This window comes from Dipodomys merriami, unplaced genomic scaffold (genome assembly GCF_024711535.1).
Source record: "Dipodomys merriami isolate MVZ:Mamm:240054 unplaced genomic scaffold, mDipMer1.0.p SCAF_125, whole genome shotgun sequence".
NCBI classification, from domain to species: domain Eukaryota; kingdom Metazoa; phylum Chordata; class Mammalia; order Rodentia; family Heteromyidae; genus Dipodomys; species Dipodomys merriami.
The window spans coordinates 340,748-361,836 of NW_027202549.1; the positions used below are offsets into that span (position 1 = coordinate 340,748).

At 60.8% G+C, this 21,089-nt stretch overlaps 1 protein-coding gene across 2 annotated transcripts; it reads left to right on the forward strand.

The window, feature by feature from the left end:
• Positions 1–820: 820 nt before the first annotated feature.
• On the forward strand, positions 821–18,891 carry Vipr1 (vasoactive intestinal peptide receptor 1). Of its 2 annotated transcripts, none has more exons than XM_070017508.1 (13): positions 821–981; positions 5,282–5,387; positions 7,630–7,737; positions 10,255–10,364; positions 10,960–11,066; positions 11,240–11,372; positions 12,178–12,331; positions 12,870–12,930; positions 13,198–13,264; positions 13,774–13,865; positions 16,315–16,444; positions 16,548–16,589; positions 16,750–18,891. In XM_070017508.1, exons 1-13 carry the CDS (start codon positions 916–918, stop codon positions 16,939–16,941), a joined length of 1,368 nt encoding a protein of 455 aa, XP_069873609.1. In that variant the 5' UTR covers positions 821–915; the 3' UTR covers positions 16,942–18,891. The 2 variants fall into 2 exon arrangements, with proteins under 2 accessions (XP_069873609.1, XP_069873610.1); XM_070017509.1 differs by having other exon boundaries at positions 10,963–11,066.
• Positions 18,892–21,089: the final 2,198 nt, after the last annotated feature.

Here is a 21,089-nt window from a genome sequence, read left to right on the forward strand (position 1 = left end):
GCGTGCGCGCGCGCGTGTGCAGACGCGCGCGTGTGCAAGCGTGCATGCATGTGCAGATGTGCGCGTGTGCAGGCATGCGTGTGCAAGGGTGCATGCGTGTGCAGATTGTGTGTGTGCAAGCGTGCATGCGTGAGAAGGCATGCGTGTGTGCAAGCACGCGTGCGTGAGTGCAAGCACGCGTGTGGGAAGGGAAGGGCTGACCTGATGCGGGGAGCCCCGCGCACCGTCTGGAGCTGGTGGGGCAGAGCGAGGGTTCTCACCGCGCCCGCCCCGCCCCCTCTGGGATGGCGGGACACCCCATTTGCAAGAGTGAAGAGCTTGGGGCGCGAGGCAGCTCCACCCCTTACACCTGCGCCAGGGGGAAACCCCGCCCTCCGCCGCCCCATTGGCGGGACCAGCTGTCCGTCAGAGAAGCCCCTCCCCCGCGCGGACACGCCCCCTCCGCTCCCCACCTGTCCCCACCCACGCCCCTCCACGGCCACGTCCCCCGGGGCACTCTCCACACACCTAGACCTGTCGGCCGTCCCGCAAGCCCCGCCCCCTCTGCGGACACGCCCCCCTCCACTCCTCACCTATCCTCAGTGTCCGTCAGGCAAAGCCCCGCCCCTTCGCACACACCCATCCTCCTCGCCCCTCCCACACCCAGTCCCCGGCGACGTCCGTCAGGCCAGCCCCGCCCCGGTGCGGACACGCCCTCCTCCGCTCCCCACCTATCCCCAGCGTGCGCCGGCCAGGCCCCGCCCCCGGCCCCGCCCCTCGCGCGCCCGCCCGCAGCGCCGCCCGCCGCCCGCTCGCCACTCGGCGCCCGCAGCCGGCGCCGCCGCCCGCAGCCCCCGCTGCCGCCCGCCGCGGACGCCCTGTCGGGTTGTGGGGTCCCCCCTCCCGCCGTGCCGCCCCGCCGGGCTCCGGACCACCATGCGGACGCCCGCCCGCTGGCTGTGGGCGCTGGCGGGGGCCCTGGCCTGGGCGCTGGGCCCCGCGGTGAGTGCTGGCCCCCCGCACCCCGACAGCCCCCCCGCACCCCGACACCCCGACAGCCCCGGGAGGGGGGACAGGCGCGGTGCTGGGTCCCCACGCGCACCTCTGCTCACCTCTGCCCTCTACCTGGGGTCAGAGCCCTCCCCGTCCCCCCCAGAAACTAGGGGGGCACCCCCACCCCGGCCTCGCCCTGGGGTCCCCCGGAGCCCCCTCCCCGCCAGGGGCCTGGGGGTCCATGCAGGGGGGTCCCCCGGATCCCCCCCTCCCCGCCAGGGGCCTGGGGGTTCATGCAGGGGGTTCCCTGGTTGGCCTTGTTGTGGCTGTCTAGGGGTACATGGAGGAGAAGAGGGTAGGGTGGATTTATGGGGGGGATGAGCTGTTCAGATGGGAGGAAGAGGGTTGTGGGGGGGGATTAGGGACAGGCGCCCGGGGTGTGAGTTCAAGTCCTAGTACTGTCACACACACACACACACACATTAATAGAATCAAGTGTGTCCACGAGCCCCAGGATCTTTGCACCAGCCTCCGCTCCCCCATTTCCTCCTGACCCTGAGCCAGGCTCAGCCCCTGGCTGACCAGGCCTCCATGCGCCTCTGTCTGTCTCCTGTAACCACCCCAGCCCACTCCCCCCAAACCTGGCCCCCCCCTCCCCCCACCATTGCCTGTCTTGTCTTTTTTTTTCCCACACTTTTGAGTCACCTGGAAACTCCTCCAGGCAGCCAGCCAGGGTTTGCTTCCCTCCCGGCCTCCCCTCCACCTTTTTCCTCCTGCCCATCCATCTCCTCACCCTGGGCTGGCTGGCTAGACTGGCAGGCCAAGGGGGTAGGGATGGAATGAGGGTGGAATCCAGATCGGGGTGCATTCAGGGACAGGGGTGGGGGGCAGTGTGTGTGTGTGTGTGGGGAACAGGACAGACGTTATCAAAGTCGTAAACCAGCGGCTGCAAAGTTCAAGTTGAACACCCTGGAGTCTTTATCACCCTGTTTATGGTGCCCGTCCAAAGCCAGAGGGAGGGGGGGGGGATCTTTCTTCACAGAGACATAAAAAAATAAAAACTGAGGGGGGGAGGAAAGGAAAGAAAAACTCCAGTGTGTGTCGAGAAGGAAGTTTTCCTCCAGTTCCATCTGCACTTATTTCTTCCTTCTGCCCCTCCCCTCCCTCCCTCCTTCTCTCTCTCTCTCCCTCCCCACCCTACCCACAGCAAGCAAAAAATGCCTAGTACCAGGCAGGCCTGGGGGGGGGGTGGGGGTGGGGTGAATGGAACCACAAAGCAACTGGGAAAGAATCTCAGTCTAAGGAATACACTACAGCCAGGAACAAGAGTCTCCTTTGCTTCAGGGAGAGAGATGGAGAAGAAAAAAAAAAAATCAGGGAAGGCTTCCTGGAGGGGGCATCTTCCAACCTAGGGGACTGACAATCCCATGTTGGCCTGCCTCCTCGCCCCCGGGTGGGGGAATATTGTACCCTGTCACTGAAATCTAGGGGAAGAATGTTTGGGGAAGGAACCCAGAATTGGGGGTACTACCCAGCTACCCCGGGGGGGGGGCGGGGAATATCTCTGTTCTCTTTTGGAGGTCTCTTGGGTTCCTCATCTCAAAAGAGGAACGAGGCGGGGGGCCGGGAGCTAGTGGCTCAACGCCTGGCATCCCAGCTACTCAGGAGGCTGAGATCTGGAGGATCGAAGTTGGAGGCCAGCCCCGTGGGGGGGGGGGCGGGGAGGGGGGCAGGGAAGTCTGTGCAAAAGAAACCACCAGAAAAGAAAAACCAGAGGTGGTGCCGTGGCTCAAGTGGTAGAGCGCCCGCCTTGAGCAAAAGCAGCTCGGGGACGGCGCCCAGGCCCTGAGTTCGAGTCCCACGACCCACAGAAAGAAAGCAAGATTTTCATTGCACCCAGAAAAATTGCAACAGGCCCGCACCCTAGCCGCGCTCAGCCCTGTCTCTCCCTTCCTCCTGCTTATCCAGCCCTTTCTCCAGCCCCTGTACTGAGACCTGAACTCACGACCTAGGTACTGTCCCTTAGTTGTTGGTTTTTCTTCCCTCCACTGGTGCTCTACCTCTTGAGCCACACCTCCACTTCCAGTTTTGTGCTGGTTTACTGGAGATCAGAGTCTCACGGACTTTCCTGCCCCAGGGCTGGCTGGGAACCGCGATCCTCTGGATCTCAGCCTCCTGGGTGGCTAGGATGACAGACGTGAGCCACTGTTCTTAAGAGGGAGGAAGAAGAAAAGAATCTCTCCACTACTCGTGTGATTTTTCCCCCCATCCCCAACCTGTGTGTGTGTGTGTGTGTGTGTGTGTGTGTGTGTGTCTGGGCCTAGGACCTGCACCTGTTCATGTGCGCCTTCCTCCCAGAGGAAGAAGAAGAGCACAGCACACATCCACAGATCCTCATTTTCCCTGCAATCGTGACAGTGGTCACCACGCCCCAGTGAATCTTTGCCTCGTTTCCTTTTCCCTTCTTTGCCCTTTGGTTGCTGATTTAGAAACATCCTGACCTACACCCCGCCCCCCCGATTCTTCCCAGACCCAGCCTAAAACCCCAGAGTATTTCCCTATCTAAACAATACGATCGTCGGATCTAAAATACAAATACAGATGGAAAGCTGGGTGGGGGCTGGGGGCTCCCGCCGGGCATCCCAGCTACTCAGGAGGCTGAGATCTAGAGGATCGAGGTTGGAGGCCAGCCCTGGGGGTAGGGGGAGTCGGGGGAGGGGGAGGAAAGTCTAGGAGACTCATCTCCCATGAAGCACCAGAAAACCAGAAGTGGTGCCATCTATCTGTCTGTCTGTCTGTCTGTCTGTCTGTCTGTCTGTCTATCCTTCAATCTATCTTTCTATCTATCTATCTATCTATCTATCTATCTATCTATCTATCTATCTATCTATCTATCTATCTATCTATCTACCTATCGAGCTGAAGCAGCTCAGGGACAGCGCCCAGGCCCTGAGTTCAAGCCCCACGATCGATGAAACAAAACAAAACGTTTGCATATTACTGTCCTTCATATCTAACATTCAAATACTTTCCAGTTACGTGTAATAAGGACCCCAGGGTGAATGTGGATCTGATCGGGCGATGTGCTTATGCTAGAAGCTTCTTGCCTGTCCATGTCAGGTGCTGTCTTTGGCTGTGAATCTGATTGAGTTCTGTGGGGCCCAGCCAGTTTTACATGTCAACTTTTCTTGGGTTTTATGTTGTGTCCATCCTGGGGCTCAAACTGAGCTGTCCCTGAGTGTGAGCCACAGCGCCACTTCTGGCTTTGTGTGTGTGTGTGTGTGTGTGTGTGTGTGTGTGTGTCTATCAATGGAGATCAGAGTCTCGTGGACTTTCCTGCTCACGGCTGGCTTGGAACCGCGATCCTCTGGATCTCAGCCTCCTGAGTAGCTGGGATGACAGGCATGAGCCACCAGCACCTGGCTACCTGTGACCCTGCTGGAGATAGGGGAATTTCTGCCTTTAAGGAAGTCCCTCCTGTTATCTAACTTCAAAACCAGTTCTTCCTGCTGAGCAAAAGAGGAATTCACCAAGGACTAGCTGCCATCAACCTACCTTGGCTGCCACCTAACTCCTCATCAACAGCTCGAACCCCAGCCCCCAACCACAGACCCTGTGTTTGCAAACAGAGTCCTGTAAAAACCCCACTTTATGATTAATATGCCAGTCCTGAGACTCGAACTCAGGGCCTTTGGTTTCTGGTCCTGGAGCAAGAAAGCTGGCATTCGACCACTTGAGCCAGAGCTCCACTTCCGGCTTCTTGGGTGCTTCAATTAGGAGAGGCGACCGTCCATCCGTCTCCTGGGCTTTTCTCACCCTGTCTCTTGGTTTTCTAGAATGTTCTTCTCCCTCATCATCTTTTTTCTGGCTTGATAATCAACCAGGCCTGTATTTGACCGGGCGATTTTCCAATGTTATTTTATTTACTCTTTGGTCCCTTCTGTGATCTCTGGAATCCGGAGGGATAAGGAGAATGTTTAGAAGGAGGAGATGAGAGGAAGAGGAAGAAGGTCCCTATTTCTCCCTGATAGCAAGGCAGGCTGACCGGACCTCCACGGCTATCCGAGGTTGACCAGATGTCCGGAGGCTGATCTACAGAACTAGACAGATAATGGTTGGGGGGGTGGGAGGATGGTCTGAGAGACATTGACCCATCTTGGAATGATCATCCGCTGCCTGGCTCAGAACCGCGATCCTCCGGATCTCAGCCTCCTGGGGAGCTAGGATGACAGGCGGGAGCCACGGTACCCGGCCTAGCTGATGGGTGTCTTACTCGGTGTGACCCTCTTACCCTCCCCCTCCCATCCAGGGCGGCCAGGGGGCCCGGCCCCAGCAGGAATGTGACTACTTACAGATGATCGAGGAGCAGCAGAGACAGTGTCTGGAAGAGGCCCAGCTGGAGAACGAGACCACAGGTAAGACCTTTCAGGGGGACTCGGGCTGGGGGCTCATGCCTGTCATCCCAGCTACTCAGGAGACTGAGATCCGGAGGATCGCGGTTCCAGGCCAACCCCAGGGTGGGGGGGTGGGGGGGAGAGTCTGTGAGACTCTTATCTCCAGTGAACCACTCAGAAAACCAGAAGTGGCGCTGTGGCTCAAATGGTAGAGCGCCAGCCTTGAGCTGAAGAGCTGAGGAACAGCGCCCAGGCCCTGAGTTCAAGTCCCACCACCGCCCAGGCCCTGAGTTCAAGTCCCACCACCGACAGACAAACAAGATTTCCATCCCTGCCACACCACGCCCATCCCCCATGGCACCCCACTTCTGCCTTGAGAGTCACAGAGCTGCACCCCAATTGGGAGGTGTGTGTGGAGGGGGGAAGAGGAGGTAATCAGGCCAGCTGGACTGGGTCTTGGCCCAAGTCTGGAGTTGACTTTGGCTCCAGGATTCGGTTACGGAACGAATCTATGGCGGCTGGGTAGCCATGAAATACCTCCCTCAGGGGAAGGTTCTGGAAGGTTCTGGAAGAGTCCTTATCCCCACCCCCACACACTCCTCCTGCAGGGTGCATGTCATGACATACCCCACCCATCGGTCTGGGGGAGGACGGGACTCTATCCACATTCCATCACTACCCACCACCCTCGCTGCCGGAAATACTGAGCTAGGGACTTCCCTGTTTGCGTGCCAGTTTTGCACACGGCCCTGGGCCAACACAGTTGATGGCTCGAGTGTGCTTTGTCATCATGCCAGGCCCGAACCACATCTCTTTAGAATCAGCATTGTCTATTGGTGGATTCAGTCACTGATTTATTTTAGTCGGTCGTGGGGCTTGAACTCGGGGCCTGGGCGCTGTCCCTCAGCTCTTCAGCTCAAGGCTGGCGCTCTACCATGTGAGCCACAGCGCCACTTCTGGTTTTTCTGGACCAGAACACACAGATAGTCCTCTGGGGGGCTTTGGATGTCTGAATGTGAAATGAAGGCCTCGTAGGTGTCAGGAAAGAATTGATGAGAACTGTAGCATCTCACACCTGTCATCCCAGGCCCGAGGATCGCAGTTCGAGGCCAACCCAGGCAGGAAAGTCTGTGAGACTCTTCAATGAACCACCCCCCCCCCCAAAAAAAAAGCTGGAAGTGGAGCTGTGGCTTCATTAGTAGCACACTAGATTTGAGCAGAAAAGCTCAGGGACAGCACCCAGGCCCTGAGTTCGAATCCAAGGACTGGCACCCAAAAGCAATCAAACCACAAATAGCCCCTGCTGCTTGCTTGCTGGAGATTCTGTGGCGTACAATTCGACCATGGAAATGTCCTGTGGTCCCACCGATCGTAAAACAGAGAAGCCCCATGTGGTGTGTCCGTAGGTGTGAACAGAGGGTGTGTGAGCTCTCCAGGTGCAGGTCACCTCAGAGGGGAAGTGGTTGGTCGTAAAACACGGGGTACAAGTTCAGGCGTGATCTCATGAGACGATAAGAAGTCTCAGAGTCTGAAGGTTGTGTCTATAAATATAAATGCTGGGAACGGGAGAGGCGCAGACGGTGAGTTACACACACACACACACACACAGAGGTGCTGAATCACTGGATCAGATCTCTGTGGGCAACTTGAGTTTCCCACACTTGGAACAACTCTTCCCGAAAGTTCTGAACCAGCCAGCAAAAAAGCACACACGGTGTCTTCCTCATTTTTGTTTTTTGTACTCTCTCTCCCCTCCGGTTCTTTGGGGTGCTCACCAGTGTCTAGGTTCTGATCATTGTAAGTAAAATAAAATGGGTTTTCTTAGCTGGGCTCTGGCGGCTCACGCCTGTCATCCCAGCTACTCAGGGAGGCTGAGATCTGGAGGATCGTGGTTCGAGGCCAACCCCGGGAGGAAGGAATAGTCCATGAGACTCTGATCTCCAAAGAACTAACCCCCAAAAGAGCCAGGGTGGAGCTGTGGCTCAGATGGTAGAGCACAGGCCTGGAGCACAAAAGCTCAGGGACTAGGCCCAGGCCCTGAGTTCAAATACAAGTACAACCACCTCTAGTAGAAGGTAAGGTCGCTCATCATTGGACACCTGTCCGTCATTCCCAGTGCCTACCTATCAGATGCCTTGGGTTCTTGGGGGAGTAGGCGGGACCTACTGACAGGAGGAGGAGGAAAGGAAGAACATGGGCTACAGACCCCAGGACTGGCTTGAGTGACTCACGTGTCTGTCCGTCTGTCTGTCTGTCTCCACAGGCTGTGGCAAGATGTGGGACAGTCTGACGTGCTGGCCCGCCACCCCTCGGGGTCAGTCGGTGGTTTTGGCCTGCCCCCTTATCTTCAAACTCTTCTCCCCGACTCAAGGTAAGAGCCTGGGGTGGGGGTGGGGACTGGAGGTTGAGATCCTGAGGATCGCGGTTCGAGGCCAGCCCTGGGGCAGGAAAGCCTGTGAGACTCTGACCTCCAAGGAACCACCAGGAAACTGGAAGTGGCGCCATGATGGAAGAGCTCAGGGACAGCACCCAGGCCCTGAGTTCGAGCCCCACGACTGACCAGGAAAAGAAAGAGACAGGATTGTGGGGTCCTGGGGAGGGGGGGGCTGCAGGTGTGGGGCGGGGGCTGGGAGAGGAGGCAGGCGGAGGCAGTGACAGGGGTGACAGGCCCCGGGTGGACGCCCATGGGGCTGTGATTCCCTGTTCACACAGAGATCACGCGCGTGGGAAAGGCCTCACTCAGTATTTGCTCAGCAATTGATAAGGTGATGGATGGGCGGGGCGGGGCTAGGATGCAGAGGCCCCGCCCCTGCGCCTCCCCACCCCCCCCCACCTCCCACCAGCCTCACCCACCTGCGCCCCAGGACCTTGTGAGGCCCTGTGAGTCACAGAGACAGACAGACAGACGCAGAGGAAGAGAGAGATACATGGAGAGACACACAGACACACAGACAGACACAGATACCAAAAGCAAAACCATCAGGAAGCGGAGCTGTGGTTCAAGTGGTAGAGCGCCAGCCTTGAGTGAAAGGGCTCAGGCGGGACCCTCGGGTCCTGAGTTCAAGCCCCAGGACCCCCCCCCCATGACACTGTACCTAACTTGGCCCTGGTGGCTGTCACCGGCGGTCCCCTTAGCCACTCAGGAGGCCAGCATCTGGAGGGGCGCGGTTCAGAGCCAGCCCGGCTGAGAAAGCATGCATGTATGTGTACGTGCCAGACCCGGGGCTTGAACTCACGGCCTGGGCGCTGTCCCTGGGGTACCAAAAGCGTGAAAAATTAAACAGTAGTAATAACAATAGTGATGATGATGAGGATGATAATTAATAGAGAATTCGAGTTTACATTACGCCTGGCTGGTAGCAGAGCGAGGCGTTCCCCAAAGCCATGCCCGGCGCATGCGCAGTACAGAGCAAGGCGTTCCCCAAAGCCGTGCCCGGCGCATGCGCAGTACAGAGCAAGGCGTTCCCCAAAGCCGTGCCCGGCGCATGCGCAGTACAGAGCAAGGCATTCCCCCCCCCAAAGCCATGCCTGACGCATGCGCAACACAGAGCTAGGTATCCCCCCAGCTGTGCCCGGCGCATGCGCAGTACAGAGCTAGGCATTCCCCCCCCCAGCCATGCCCGGCGCATGCGCAGTACAGAGCTAGGCATCCCCCAAAGCCATGCCTGACGCATGCGCAACACAGAGCTAGGCATTCCCCCCCCAGCCGTGCCCGGCGCATGCGCAGTACAGAGCTAGGCATCCCCCCCCAAAGCCGTGCCTGGCGCATGCGCAGTACAGAGCTAGGCATCCCCCCCCCAGCCATGCCCGGCGCATGCGCAGTACAGAGTTAGGTCCCAAAGCCATGTCTGGCGCATGCGCAGTATAGAGCTAGGTATCCCCAAAGCCATGGTTCCTGCCTGGCTCATGCGTGGTACCAAAAAAATCATGTTTCCTGCACAGCGCGTGCACAGTACAGAGGCTAGGAATACCCAAAGGCGCGACACCCGCTCAGCGCAGGTACTGCGCATGCGAACTAGGCCTACCCAAAGCCTGGTTTCCTGACGAGCGCATGCGCGGTACAGAGTTCGGCATACACAAAACCACGTTTCATGTTCGGCGCATGCGCAGTACAGAGCTAGGCCTACGCAAAGCCACGGATTTCCTGCTGGGCACATGCACAGTTCAGAGCCAGGGATACCCACGTCTCCTGACCTGCGCATGCGCAGTACAGAGCTGGGAATACCCAGCGCTATGCCAGGCGCATGCGCAGTACAGGCCTAGGCCTACCCAAAGCCTGGTTGCCTGACGAGCGCATGCGCGGCACAGAGTTCGGCATATACAAAAACCATGTTTCATGTTCGGCGCATGCGCAGTACTGCTGGGCACATGCACAGTACAGAGCCAGGCATACCCACGTCTCCTGACCGGCGCATGCGCAGTACAGAGCTGGGAATACCCAGCGCTATGCCAGGCGCATGCGCAGTACAGGGCTAGGCCTACCCAAAGCCTGGTTTCCTGACGAGCGCATGCGTGGTGCAGAGCTTGGAATACCAAACACCACAGTTCATGCTCGGCGCATGCGTGGTACAGAGCTAGGCCTACCCAAAGCCACGGGTTTACTGCCCGACACATGCGCGGTACAGAGGTAGGCATTGTTCCTGCCTGGCGCATGCGCAGTTCAGGGCTAGGAAGACCCATCGCCACGTTTCCCGCCCGGCGCATGCGTGGTATAGAGCTAGGACTTACCCCGCAAAGGCACAGTTCCTCCCCAGCGCATGCGTGGTACAGAGCTAGCGCTCCCCGACTCCTGCCCAGCGCATGCGCAGTACCGACAGCGCGGGCTTGTGCGGCCTACTTCCGGCCTGAGCCTGGGGCTCGGGCCCTCGCGGCTTTCCCCCCCCCGCAGGTCGCAACGTGAGCCGCAGCTGCACGGAGGACGGAGGCTGGACGGCGCTGGAGCCCGGCCCCTACCCGCTGGCCTGCGGCCTGGACGACACAGCAGCGAGCCTGGACGAGGTGCGCGCTCCCCGCCCGGCCCTGGCCGCCCTGGAGCCCCCGGGGCCCGGGATGGCGCCACTTCCGGCCTGCTGGCGGGCCTCGAACCACGATCCTCCGGATCGCAGCCTCCCCCCGCCGCTGGCTCCCGGGAGCCTCCCCACTGTGGTGCTGGGGATTCGAACCCAGGGCTTCAGCCCTGCTGGGCGAGCCCTCTCCCCCTGAGCCAGCTTCCCAGCACCCCCTCCCCCTGGAGACTCCATCTCCAACAAAAAGCCAGAAGCGGCACTGGCCGTGAGTTCGAGTCCCGGGACTGGCACAGAAAGACCAGGTGGGCACCAGGCCATCCTAGCGACTCAGGAGGAGGCTGAGGCCCGAGGAGCACGGTTCGAGGCCGGCCCAGACGGAAAGGGAAGCCCGTGTGACCCGCCCCCAGCCAGCAAAAAGCCGGAAGTGGAGCCGTGGTTCAAGTGGTAGAGCACAGGGGAACAAAAAAAAACCAAAGCTTAGGGACTGCAGATGCGGCCAGCACCCCCTCAGCCCTACCCCAGGGCCGACCCCCCCCCCCGGGCCGACCCCCCCCCCCCAGCCCTTCACCTCCCCCCCACCCCCCCAGCAGCAACAAACCATGTTCTACCACTCGGTGAAGACCGGCTACACCATCGGCTACAGCCTGTCCCTGGCGACCCTCCTGGTGGCCATGACCATCCTGACCCTGTTCAGGTGAGGATCAGCATCCCCCACCCCCACACACAAGCCAGCCACCCCCCAAAACAGAAGGCCCCAGCAGTGTCCAGGGGAGCTGGGATGTCCGGCTTCCTATTGGCTGGGGTGAGGTTGGGGGGGGTGGGACCTAAGATGCCTTATAAGATCTACCTGCTCCCCCCCCCATGCAGAAAACTGCACTGCACCCGGAATTACATCCACATGCACCTCTTCATGTCCTTCATCCTGAGAGCGGCCGCTGTCTTCATCAAAGATCTGGTGCTCTTCCACAGCGGGGAGTCGGATCACTGCTCTGAAGGCTCGGTAAAGACCCCCCCAACCTTGGCACCTCCTTTATTCCCCCCCCCCCTTATCTTTTCTTGTGTGTGTGACAGTCCTGGGATTCGCACTCAGGGCCTGAGCTGTCCCTGAGCTCTTCAGCTCAAGGCTGGCGCTCTTACCACTTGAGCCACAGATATGGCGCCACTTCTGGTTTTCTGGTGGTTCATTGGAGATGGAAGTCTCATGGACATCCCTGCCCACAGGCTGGTTTTGAACCGCGATCCTTCGGATCTCAGCCTCCTGAGTGGCTGGGATGACAGGCGTGAGCCACCGGGCACCGGCTGGGGCGGCTGCCCCCATTGATGAAGGAAGTTTTTCAACCCTGTACAGGGCAGGGACCCCGTGGTCTGGAGCTATCTCCAATCTCAGGGCGCAGGAAGGAAGGGTGGGGAGCTTTCGCTGTGGGTACAGGGGAAATGGGAGGCAGACGGCTTCCTGGTCGAGGTGGCTCTATGCCCTGACCCCAAGGCCTACGTAGCTTGGGTCTGAACATGAGCTCCTATGTCTGGAAAGGGAGGCAGAGGACTCAGAAGATCTTCCAAGAAAGGCCAGGGCGCTGGTGGCTCACACCTGTCATCCTAGCTACTCAGGAGGCTGAGATCCGGAGGATCGAGGTTCCCAAAGCCAACCCCGGGCAGGAAACTACCAGGAGACTCTTTTTACTCTCCAATGAATCACCCAAAAAAAGTCAAGAAGCGGAGGGGTGGCCCAAGCGGTAGAGTGCCAGCCTGGGGCTCTGAGTTCAAGCCTCTTCCTCCTCTCCTTCCTCCCCCCTGTCCCCCCGCAGGTGGGCTGTAAGGCAGCAATGGTGTTCTTCCAGTACTGCGTCATGGCTAACTTCTTCTGGCTGCTGGTGGAAGGTCTCTATCTGCACACCCTGCTCGCCGTCTCCTTCTTCTCCGAGCGGAAGTACTTCTGGGGTTACATTGTCATTGGCTGGGGTACGGTGCGAGGGGGGCCTCCCCCAGGCTGGGGCGGAGCTGGGGGGACAGGTGTGTGTGGGGGAGGAGTTCGAGTTCATCGGGTGGAAGGCACCATCAAACCAGGCCACAATGCTTTTCTTGGTTTCTGTCGGTTGTGGGGCTTGAACTCGAGGCGTGGACGCTGTGCCTGAACCTCTCTGTGCTCAAGGCTGGCGCTCCACCGCCTGAGCCACGGCGCCACTTCGGTTTTTTGAGTGGGTCATGGGAGCTGAGAGTCTCACGGGGCTGGCCTTGAATGGCGATCCTCTAGATCGCAGCCTCCTGAGTAGCTGGGATGACAGGCGTGAGCCACCAGCACCCAGCAACACTGCGCCCCTCTTAATAGAGACCCTAGGTGGCCACGAGAACGTTTGTCCTCCTGTCTCCTTTTGTCTGTCTCTTCTAAACCTCTTGCTTGGGTCTCCTTCCCGTTTTCCTGTGCTTACCACGCCCTCCCCCCGCGTCCCCCCCTCTTTTCCCTCCCTCCCCCCCCCCCCCCACCATTTGGCCCTGACAGGTGTACCCAGCACCTTCATCATGGTCTGGACCATCATTCGGATCCACTATGAGGACTATGGGTGAGTGTCGCCCCACTTCCTGTCCCCCCAGGTACAACCCCCGGGGAAGGAAATAATGCCCCACACCACCACCAAACTTAAGCATCCTCAGCAGACAGATGGCTGTATGTGCAAATGTAGCTAGACGAGGGCGACAAGGGAACAATCTGGAATGGAGGATCCGGTCATTTAAGGACTGGCGGGGTACAGTTGGGACCAGCTGGGAGGGGTTTATTTGGGGGGGCAGGAGGAGGATCACGTCATTCTCTCCTTATCCCCCCCCCGCAGGTGCTGGGATACCATTAACTCCTCCCTCTGGTGGATCATCAAAGCCCCCATCCTCACTTCCATCCTGGTAAGACTGCCACCCGCCACGTGGACCGGAAGAGGTCAGGGGAAACTGAGGCCCAGAGGATGGGGAGACAGCTAAGCGCAGGGCCCACAGGAAATTCCAGTCTACAGTGCAGACATTCCACAGCCTTTCCTGGGGCCGTGGGTGTCGTCCTGTAATGCACAAGCCGGGCGCCGGTGCTCACGCCTGCCATCCCAGCTACTCAGGAGGCTGAGATCTGAGGATCGCGGTTCAAAGCCAGCCCCGGCAGGAATGTCCCTGAGACTCTGATCTCCAATAAACCACTCAGAAAACCGGAAGTGGTGCTGTGGCTCAAGTGGTAGAGCGCTGGCCTTGAGCTGAAGCGCTGAGGGACAGCGCCCAGGCCCCGAGTTCAAGCCCCACAGCCAACTTAAAAAAATAAAAAGTAATACAGAGGGGAAGCAGCCAGAGATGGGACACCCCCATCTCCCCTTCTCTGAGTGACCATTTTTTTTGTGGGGGGGACCCTTCCTGTCTTCCCCACCCACCAGGTGAACTTCATCCTGTTTATCTGTATCATCCGGATCCTGGTTCAGAAACTGCGGCCACCGGACATTGGAAAGAACGACAGCAGTCCATATTCGTGAGTGTCACCCTGCGCCTTGGCCCCCCCCCAAAAGCTCCACCTCCACCCCCTAGCTCTCCACCTGCCTGGCATCTCCTCAGGCTCCCTGGCCAGGGAACTTGAAGGGGTCAGAGATGACCCGTGAGCACCAGACACCGGCAGCTCCCGCCTGTCATCCCAGCTACTCGGGAGGCTGAGATCTAGAGGATCACAGTTCGAGGCCAGCCCGGGCAGGAACGTCCCCGTGAGACTCTTGTCTCCCGAAAACTGGAAGTGGAGCTATAGCTCCAAGTGGTAGAGCTGTAGCCTTAGGGCAGGAGCTGAGGGACAGCACCCAGGCCCTGAGTTCAAGCCCCAGGACTGGTAGTAATAATAATAATAATGATACATAAACGGGAATGAGGATTCCTGAGTGTGTCTACCAACAGGAACCTTCCCCCATGAACCTGTGAGCGGGGGGGGGGGGGGGGGGGGGGGGGGGCACAGACAAGCTAAAACTCAGCAATCTCACGGGGGTTGCCTTCTGCTGGGCGGGGAATGTTCTAGAACGTTCTCCCTCTGGCTGCTTCTCCTGGCGGGGCCAGGCTGGGCTAGGGTTCCAAGATTTCCCTGCACGATATCACGAGCTGGCGGATTGAGGGTTCTATTTTGGAGCCGTGTGGTTCTTTCTAATGAGATTTCAGATTCACATTTGTGGTGTGACAGATTTTTCTTTTTCTTCCCCCCACCCCACTCTCCCCACCCGCCGGCCAAGCGTGTGTGGGCAAGACTCTCTTTCCTGTAAAGATGGGGGGGGGGAGAGAAAGTGAGCCTACTTTCTCTTCCTCCCTTCCCCGCCCCCCCCCCAAGCACCAATGGCTCACCCAGGGCTGGAGGCTGACGACCAGGATCGGATCCGCTCACGTCGGGTCCTGCTTGGTCCAGGATGGGGAACATAAGCAGGAGCCAAGGACCATGTCCCCCCTCCAGCCTTCCATGGGTGGTTTTTTTTTTTTTTGGTCTTGTCTTTAAAAAAATGCCTCCATCTGCCAGCCTAGCCTTAGGGGGTGCGTGGGCTCCATCCTGGGGGGGGGTGGGCAGAGCTACGGATCCTGGGAGCCAGGCTTCCCAGCCAGAGGAAACTCTGGATCCCCAAAGAGACAGCACACCCTACCCCCCCCCCCCCAAAGAAGCAGGGAAAGCTCACCAGAAACTCTAACCCAGAGCACGGCAAGTTTGGCCACTCATTTCCAGCATGTCAACACGGCAGCCGGGCCCCGTGGCTCACGCCTGCCATCCCAGCTACTCCAGGAACCGAGATCTAGAGGACCGCAGTTCAAAGCCAGCCCAGGGCAGGAAAGATCGGGAGACTCATCTCGGATGAACCACCAGAAAACCAGCAGTGGCGCTGTGGATCAAAGTGGTAGAGCACTAGCCTTGAGCAGAAAAGGTCATGGACAGCACCCAGGCCCTAGGTTCAAGCCCCACACCTGACCAAAAACATGATAAAGGACCTTTACCCAAATCTAGACTGTGAACAAAAGATCTCGCTTCCTGAGACTATTTCTCAGTAACTGAAATCCTATATAAAATAATAATAATATAGCCAAGTGTCAGTGGCTCACGCCTGTCATCCTAGCTACTCAGGAGGCTGAGGTCTGAGGATCGCAGTTCAAAGCCAGCCCGGGCAGGAAAGTCCGTGAGACTCTTAGATCCAATTCAGCACCAGGTCAGGAGACAGGGTTAGCTTTGAGCCTTGAGCAAAAAGCTCAGGCATGGCGCTCAGGCCCTGAGATCAAGCCTCAGGATTGGGACAAAAAAATAGTCGGAAACAGTACTGGAGCCTGAATTCAGGACTGCACAGTAGGCAGGTGCTCTACCACCTCAGCCACACCTCCAGTCATTTCTGCTTTAGGTTATTTTCTCACATAGGGTGTTAAGAGAGAGAGAGAGAGTGTGTGTGTGTGTGTGCATGTGCATGCATGTGCCAGTCCTGGAGTTTGAACCCTGGTTGCTGTTCCTTAGCTTTTTGTTGTTGTTGGTTGTGGGGCTTGAACTCTGGCCCTGGGTGCTGTCCCTCAGCTCTTCAGCTCAAGGCCGGCGCTCTACCACTTGAGCCACAGCGCCACTTCCAGTTTTTCTAGTGGTTTTTATGGAGGTTAAGAGTCTCACGGTCTTTCCTGCCCAGGCTGGCTTTGAACCGTGATCCTCAGATCTCAGCCTCCTGAGTATCTGGGACGACAGGCTGGCCCTGTTTGTATTTGATTTTTCCCCAAGCTAGCCCATGATCTGCCTGCCTGCCCGTCCCACGCCGCTGGGATTACAGGGTCATCCCCATCTCATTTCCCCCCCACCCCGCACCCCAGTTCCACACGACGCTGCGTCCCCCTCACTGGCTTCTCCAAGGAGGGGAGGGCAGACACCGGGCAGGACTGGCAGGGGGCGGGGGAGGGCTCATCCGGGTCCCCCCCCCCCCCCCCCCCCGCAGGCGGCTGGCCAAGTCCACGCTGCTGCTCATCCCGCTCTTCGGCGTCCACTACATCATGTTCGCCTTCTTCCCGGACAACTTCAAGGCGGAGGTGAAGATGGTGTTCGAGCTGGTCGTGGGGTCCTTTCAGGTACGGGCCGCGGGGGGGGGGGGGGTAGGGGGGTGATCGGCCCAGGGCCTCCCCCCCCCCCCCCCGGCCTCCCCCGCTAGCCGCCCGCGTGCTCCCTCCGCAGGGGTGCGTGGTGGCCGTTCTCTACTGCTTCCTCAACGGCGAGGTGAGTCCCGGGGCCCGCAGGCGCGCGTCCCCCCCCCCGAGGCCCGGACCCCCCCCCCGAGGCCCGGACCCCCCCCCCCCCGAGGCCCGGACCCCCCCCCCCGAGGCCCGGACCCCCCCCCCGTCCCCACGCCTCGGCTCTCCCCCCCCCCCCCCCGCAGGTGCAGGCGGAGCTGCGGCGGAAGTGGCGGCGCTGGCGCTCCCGGGGCCTGCTGGGCTGGCCCGCGCAGCCCGCGCATGCGTGGGGCGGCAGCAGCGGCGCCACGTGCAGCACGCAGGTGTCCATGCTGACGCGCGTCAGCCCCGGCGCGCGCCGCGCCTCCAGCGCCCAGCCCGACGCCGCGCTGCTGTGACGCGAGCCCGGAACCCCGCCTCCCGCCGCCCCTCGGCCAATCGTCCCCGTGGCATCTGCATACAGCCGCTGACTGGCCCGCCCGGTAACTTCTGGCCAATCAGGAAGGCCGTCGCCTGGACTCGGGGCTGCGCCTTGCAACGGTCTTCAGATCAGACCCCGCCCCCGACAGGCCCTCGGCCAATCATAAGAGTGGAATCTGCACACGGCCGCTGACTCCGCCTTCCAATAACTTCCGACCAATGAGAAAAGCCCCTGGACTCCGGGCTGCGCCTTGCAACGGTCTTCAGATCAGACCCCGCCCCCGACAGCCCCTCGGCCAATCATAAGAGTGGAATCTGCTTAGGGCTGCTGACCCTGCCCCTCTCCCGGCCAATCAGGAAAGCAGTCACCTGGACGAGGGGATGTGCCTTGCAACTCTCTTCAGTTCCGACCCCACCTCCGATGGTTCCTCAGCCAATCATAAGAGTGGAATCTGCACACGGCCGCTGGCTCCGCCCCTCCCAACCTATCAGAGGAAAGCAGCCACCTGCCCTCAGGGCTGCGCCTCGCACCTGTCTTCAGGCCAGGCCCCGCCTCCCGATGCCCCTCTTAGCCAATCGTAAGCACGGAATCTGCATACGACCGCTGACTCCGCCTCCTCCCAATAACTTCCGACCAATCGGAGGAGAGCAGTCGCCTGGACTCCGTGAAAGCTTCGAGCGCCGCGGGGCCGAGAGCTCAGCCGCCATGCAGAGGCGCGGGGCTGGAGGTGGTGGTTGAAATGACCCGTTAGGCCGCACCCCGCTCCCCGCCCGGTGGAGTATTACCGCCCCAGGAACAAGGCGCGGGGTCCCCCCCCGCCCCCACCGCAACAGATTCTCAGCAATAACGGGTCTCCCGCCGCCGTGCCCGCCCGGCCCCCGCTCAGCTCCCCCCACCCCGGGCTGGCCGCGACCCGCGGTCCCCCGGACCTCAGCCTCCCCGGCGGGCGGGCGACGGCCTTAGACAGACAGACAGACAGAGGGCAGCGAGCCGGCCCGGGGCGCCGGCACCGCTGGCCTCGCCCCCACGGGGCCTCCCTGGCCGGCGGGGCCGGGGCGCGGGGGGGGGGGGGGGGGGGAGAGGGGAAGGAGGAGGGAAGAAGGAAGGAAGAAAAGGAAGGAGGCGATGGTCGGCAAAACAACGGGAAAGAAAGGAAAAAGGGGGGGAAGGAAAGAAATGGCCGGAGGAAAGGAGTGAAGGAAAGAGAAAAGGAAGAGGAAAGGGAAAAGGGAGGAAGGATCAGGAAAGAGTGAAGGAAGGAAAGAAAAGGAGGAAGGAAAGAGAAAAGGCAGAGAGGAAAGGGAAAGAAAAGAGGATCACAGAAAATACAGAAGGAAGGAAGGAGGGAGGGAAGGAAGGAGGGAGGGAAGGATCACAAAATACAGAAGGAAAGGAAGGAAGGGGAAGAAGAAAGGATCACAGAAAGTACAGAGGAAGGGAGGAAGGAAGGACAGGGAGGAAGGAAGACACAGGCCGGACCAGCTCCTAAATGAGCTACTTCCAGCCTAAGCCCCGCCTCACCTCGCTGGACGACCGCGAACTGGCCAATGGGCGCGTCCACAGAGGAGACGGGCACCGCGGGGACCCAATCACCTCTTGAGAATGCGAGCGCAGGGCCTGCTGGGGGCCAATCCGTGCCGGGAGGGGGCGGGCGCGGCCCGGCTAGGCCCCGCCCCCGAGGCCCCGCCCCGCGCGGCCCGGCTAGGCCCCTCCCCCCGAGGCCCGGCCCCGCCCCGCCCCGAGGCCCCGCCCCCGGAGGCCCCGCCCCGCGCGGCCCGGCCCGGCCCGGCCTCGAACCCGCGTCTCCGGCTGTCGCAGGCGTGCGCCGCGCCCTGGCCGCGCGTGTATACACATCTTTTATATGAGATATGATACGTATTTTAATCTTGGTATTCATTTTTTAATCTTAAATAATTTAATCTTGGTCCACTGTCTCATTGGCCGGTTCTTGTTGTGGTCCGCGGGTCTGTCTGTCTGTCCGTCTGCCCACAGGCTGACCTGGGGAGGCTGAGACGGGAGGCCCGGGGTTGGAGGCCGGCCTCCTCCGTTCCCGCCAGGGGGGGGCAGGCGTGCGGTCCAAGCGGGGACGGGGACGCAGCCCTGGGACCGTCGGGGGCGCAGGCCCTGGGCTCCAGCCCCGGCTCCACCCGCACTGCAGCGCGGCCTGAGAGGAAGGGGACAGATGGCAGCTGCTGCCCCGCCCGCCCCGCCCCTGCCCGCCCCGCCCCCTGCCCTCCCCGCCCCCTGCCCTCCCCACCCCGCCCCCTGCCCTCCCCACCCCTCCCCCTGCCCCTGCCCTCCCCGCCCCTCCCCCTGCCCTCCCCACCCCCCTGCCCTCCCCACCCCCTGCCCTCCCCACCCCGCCCCCTGCCCTCCCCGCCCCTCCCCCTGCCCTCCCCACCCCCTGCCCTCCCCACCCCTCCCCCTGCCCTCCCCACCCCTCCCCCTGCCCTCCCCACCCCTCCCCGCCCCCCTGCCCTCCCCGCCCCATGCCCTCCCCCTGCCCTCCCCACCCCTCCCCCTGCCCTCCCCGCCCCTCCCCCTGCCCTCCCCACCCCTACCCGCCCCCCCTGCCCTCCCCACCCCTCCCCCTGCCCTCCCCACCCCTCCCCCTGCCCTCCCCACCCCTCCCCCTGCCCTCCCCACCCCTACCCGCCCCCCCTGCCCTCCCCACCCCTCCCCCTGCCCTCCCCACCCCTCCCCCTGCCCTCCCCACCCCTCCCCGCCCCCCCCTGCCCTCCCCGCCCCTCCCCCTGCCCTCCCCACCCCTCCCCCTGCCCTCCCCGCCCCTCCCCCTGCCCTCCCCATTCCTCCCCACCCCCCTCCCCGCCCCTCCCTCCCTCTGCCCTCCCCCCCTCCCCACCCCTCCCTCCCTCTGCCCGGGCCCTGGTGCCCAGTGACGGGAGGCCGCCGCTCTCCTCGCAAGGCCAATATTGACTCTTCGCACTGGGGGCTCTGGCGCTGCTTCCTGTGTCCGGCCTGCTGTCACCCCAAGACCAGCACTGAGCCCCCGTGTCCCCTCGGCCAGCCACCCCGGGCTGGACGTGGGGCTCAGGCCAGGCCTTCGCGAGGACATTGACCATGTGACCTTGTGTTCCTCAACACAAACCTCTGACCCGATGGCTGTTCTGGGGAGGGGGGGGGATCTCAGAAAAACAGGCCTGGGACAACTGCCCCCCCACCCCACAATCCACTTCCCCATTGACACCCCAACTTCAACCCAGCTGGGAAAATCAGGGCCAGGGAACAACTGGGTCTGTGAATGAGTGTGTGTGTGTGTGTGTGTGTGTGTCACATGAGGGCTTGGACTCTGGCTTGGGCTCCTGTCTCTGAGCTTTTTCCCCTCCAGGCTGGTGCTCTACCACTTGAGCCACAGCTCCACTGCCAGCTTTTTGCTGTTGGTTCACTGAAGAATCTCGTGGAATTCCCTGCCCCCCTCCCCACACACATATCTTTCTAGCTACTCCAGGAGGCTGAGACCTGGAGGATCACCGATCGAGGCCAGCCCCAGGCAGGAAAGACCGTGAGACTTATCTCCAATGAATCACCAGAACACCAGAAGTGGTGCCATGGTTCAGGTGGTAAGAGTGCTCGCCTTGAGCACCAAGAGGCTCAGGGACAGCAGAGCCCAGGCCCTGAGTTCAAGTCCCAGGACCAACCACGGAGAGTGTGTTGAAGTGCGTGAACCCTGGACTAGGAGCCTGAGCCTGCATGGCCACCGCGCCCTGGGGGCTGTCCTGGGACAAGGCCTGTCATCCTAGCTACTCAGCCGGCCCATTGATTAAAAAACAGTCTCACAGGGACATTTCCTGCCTGGGGCTGGCCTCGAGCCACGGTCCTCCAGATGGCAGCCTCCTGTCCCTGTGAGACTTTGTTTTTTATTTTATTTTTTTGGGTCTGGTCATGGGGCCTGAACTCAGGGCCTGGGCGCTGTCCCTCAGCTCTTCAGTTCAAGGCTAGTGCTCTACCACTTGAGCCACAGCGCCACTTCTGGCCTTTTCTGTGGATGTGGTGCTGAGGAATCGAACCCAGGGCTTCCTGCATGTGAGGCGAGCGCTCTACCGCTGAGCCACCTTCCCAGCCGCCCAAACCCAGAATTCCCGGCACACACAGAACACACACCGC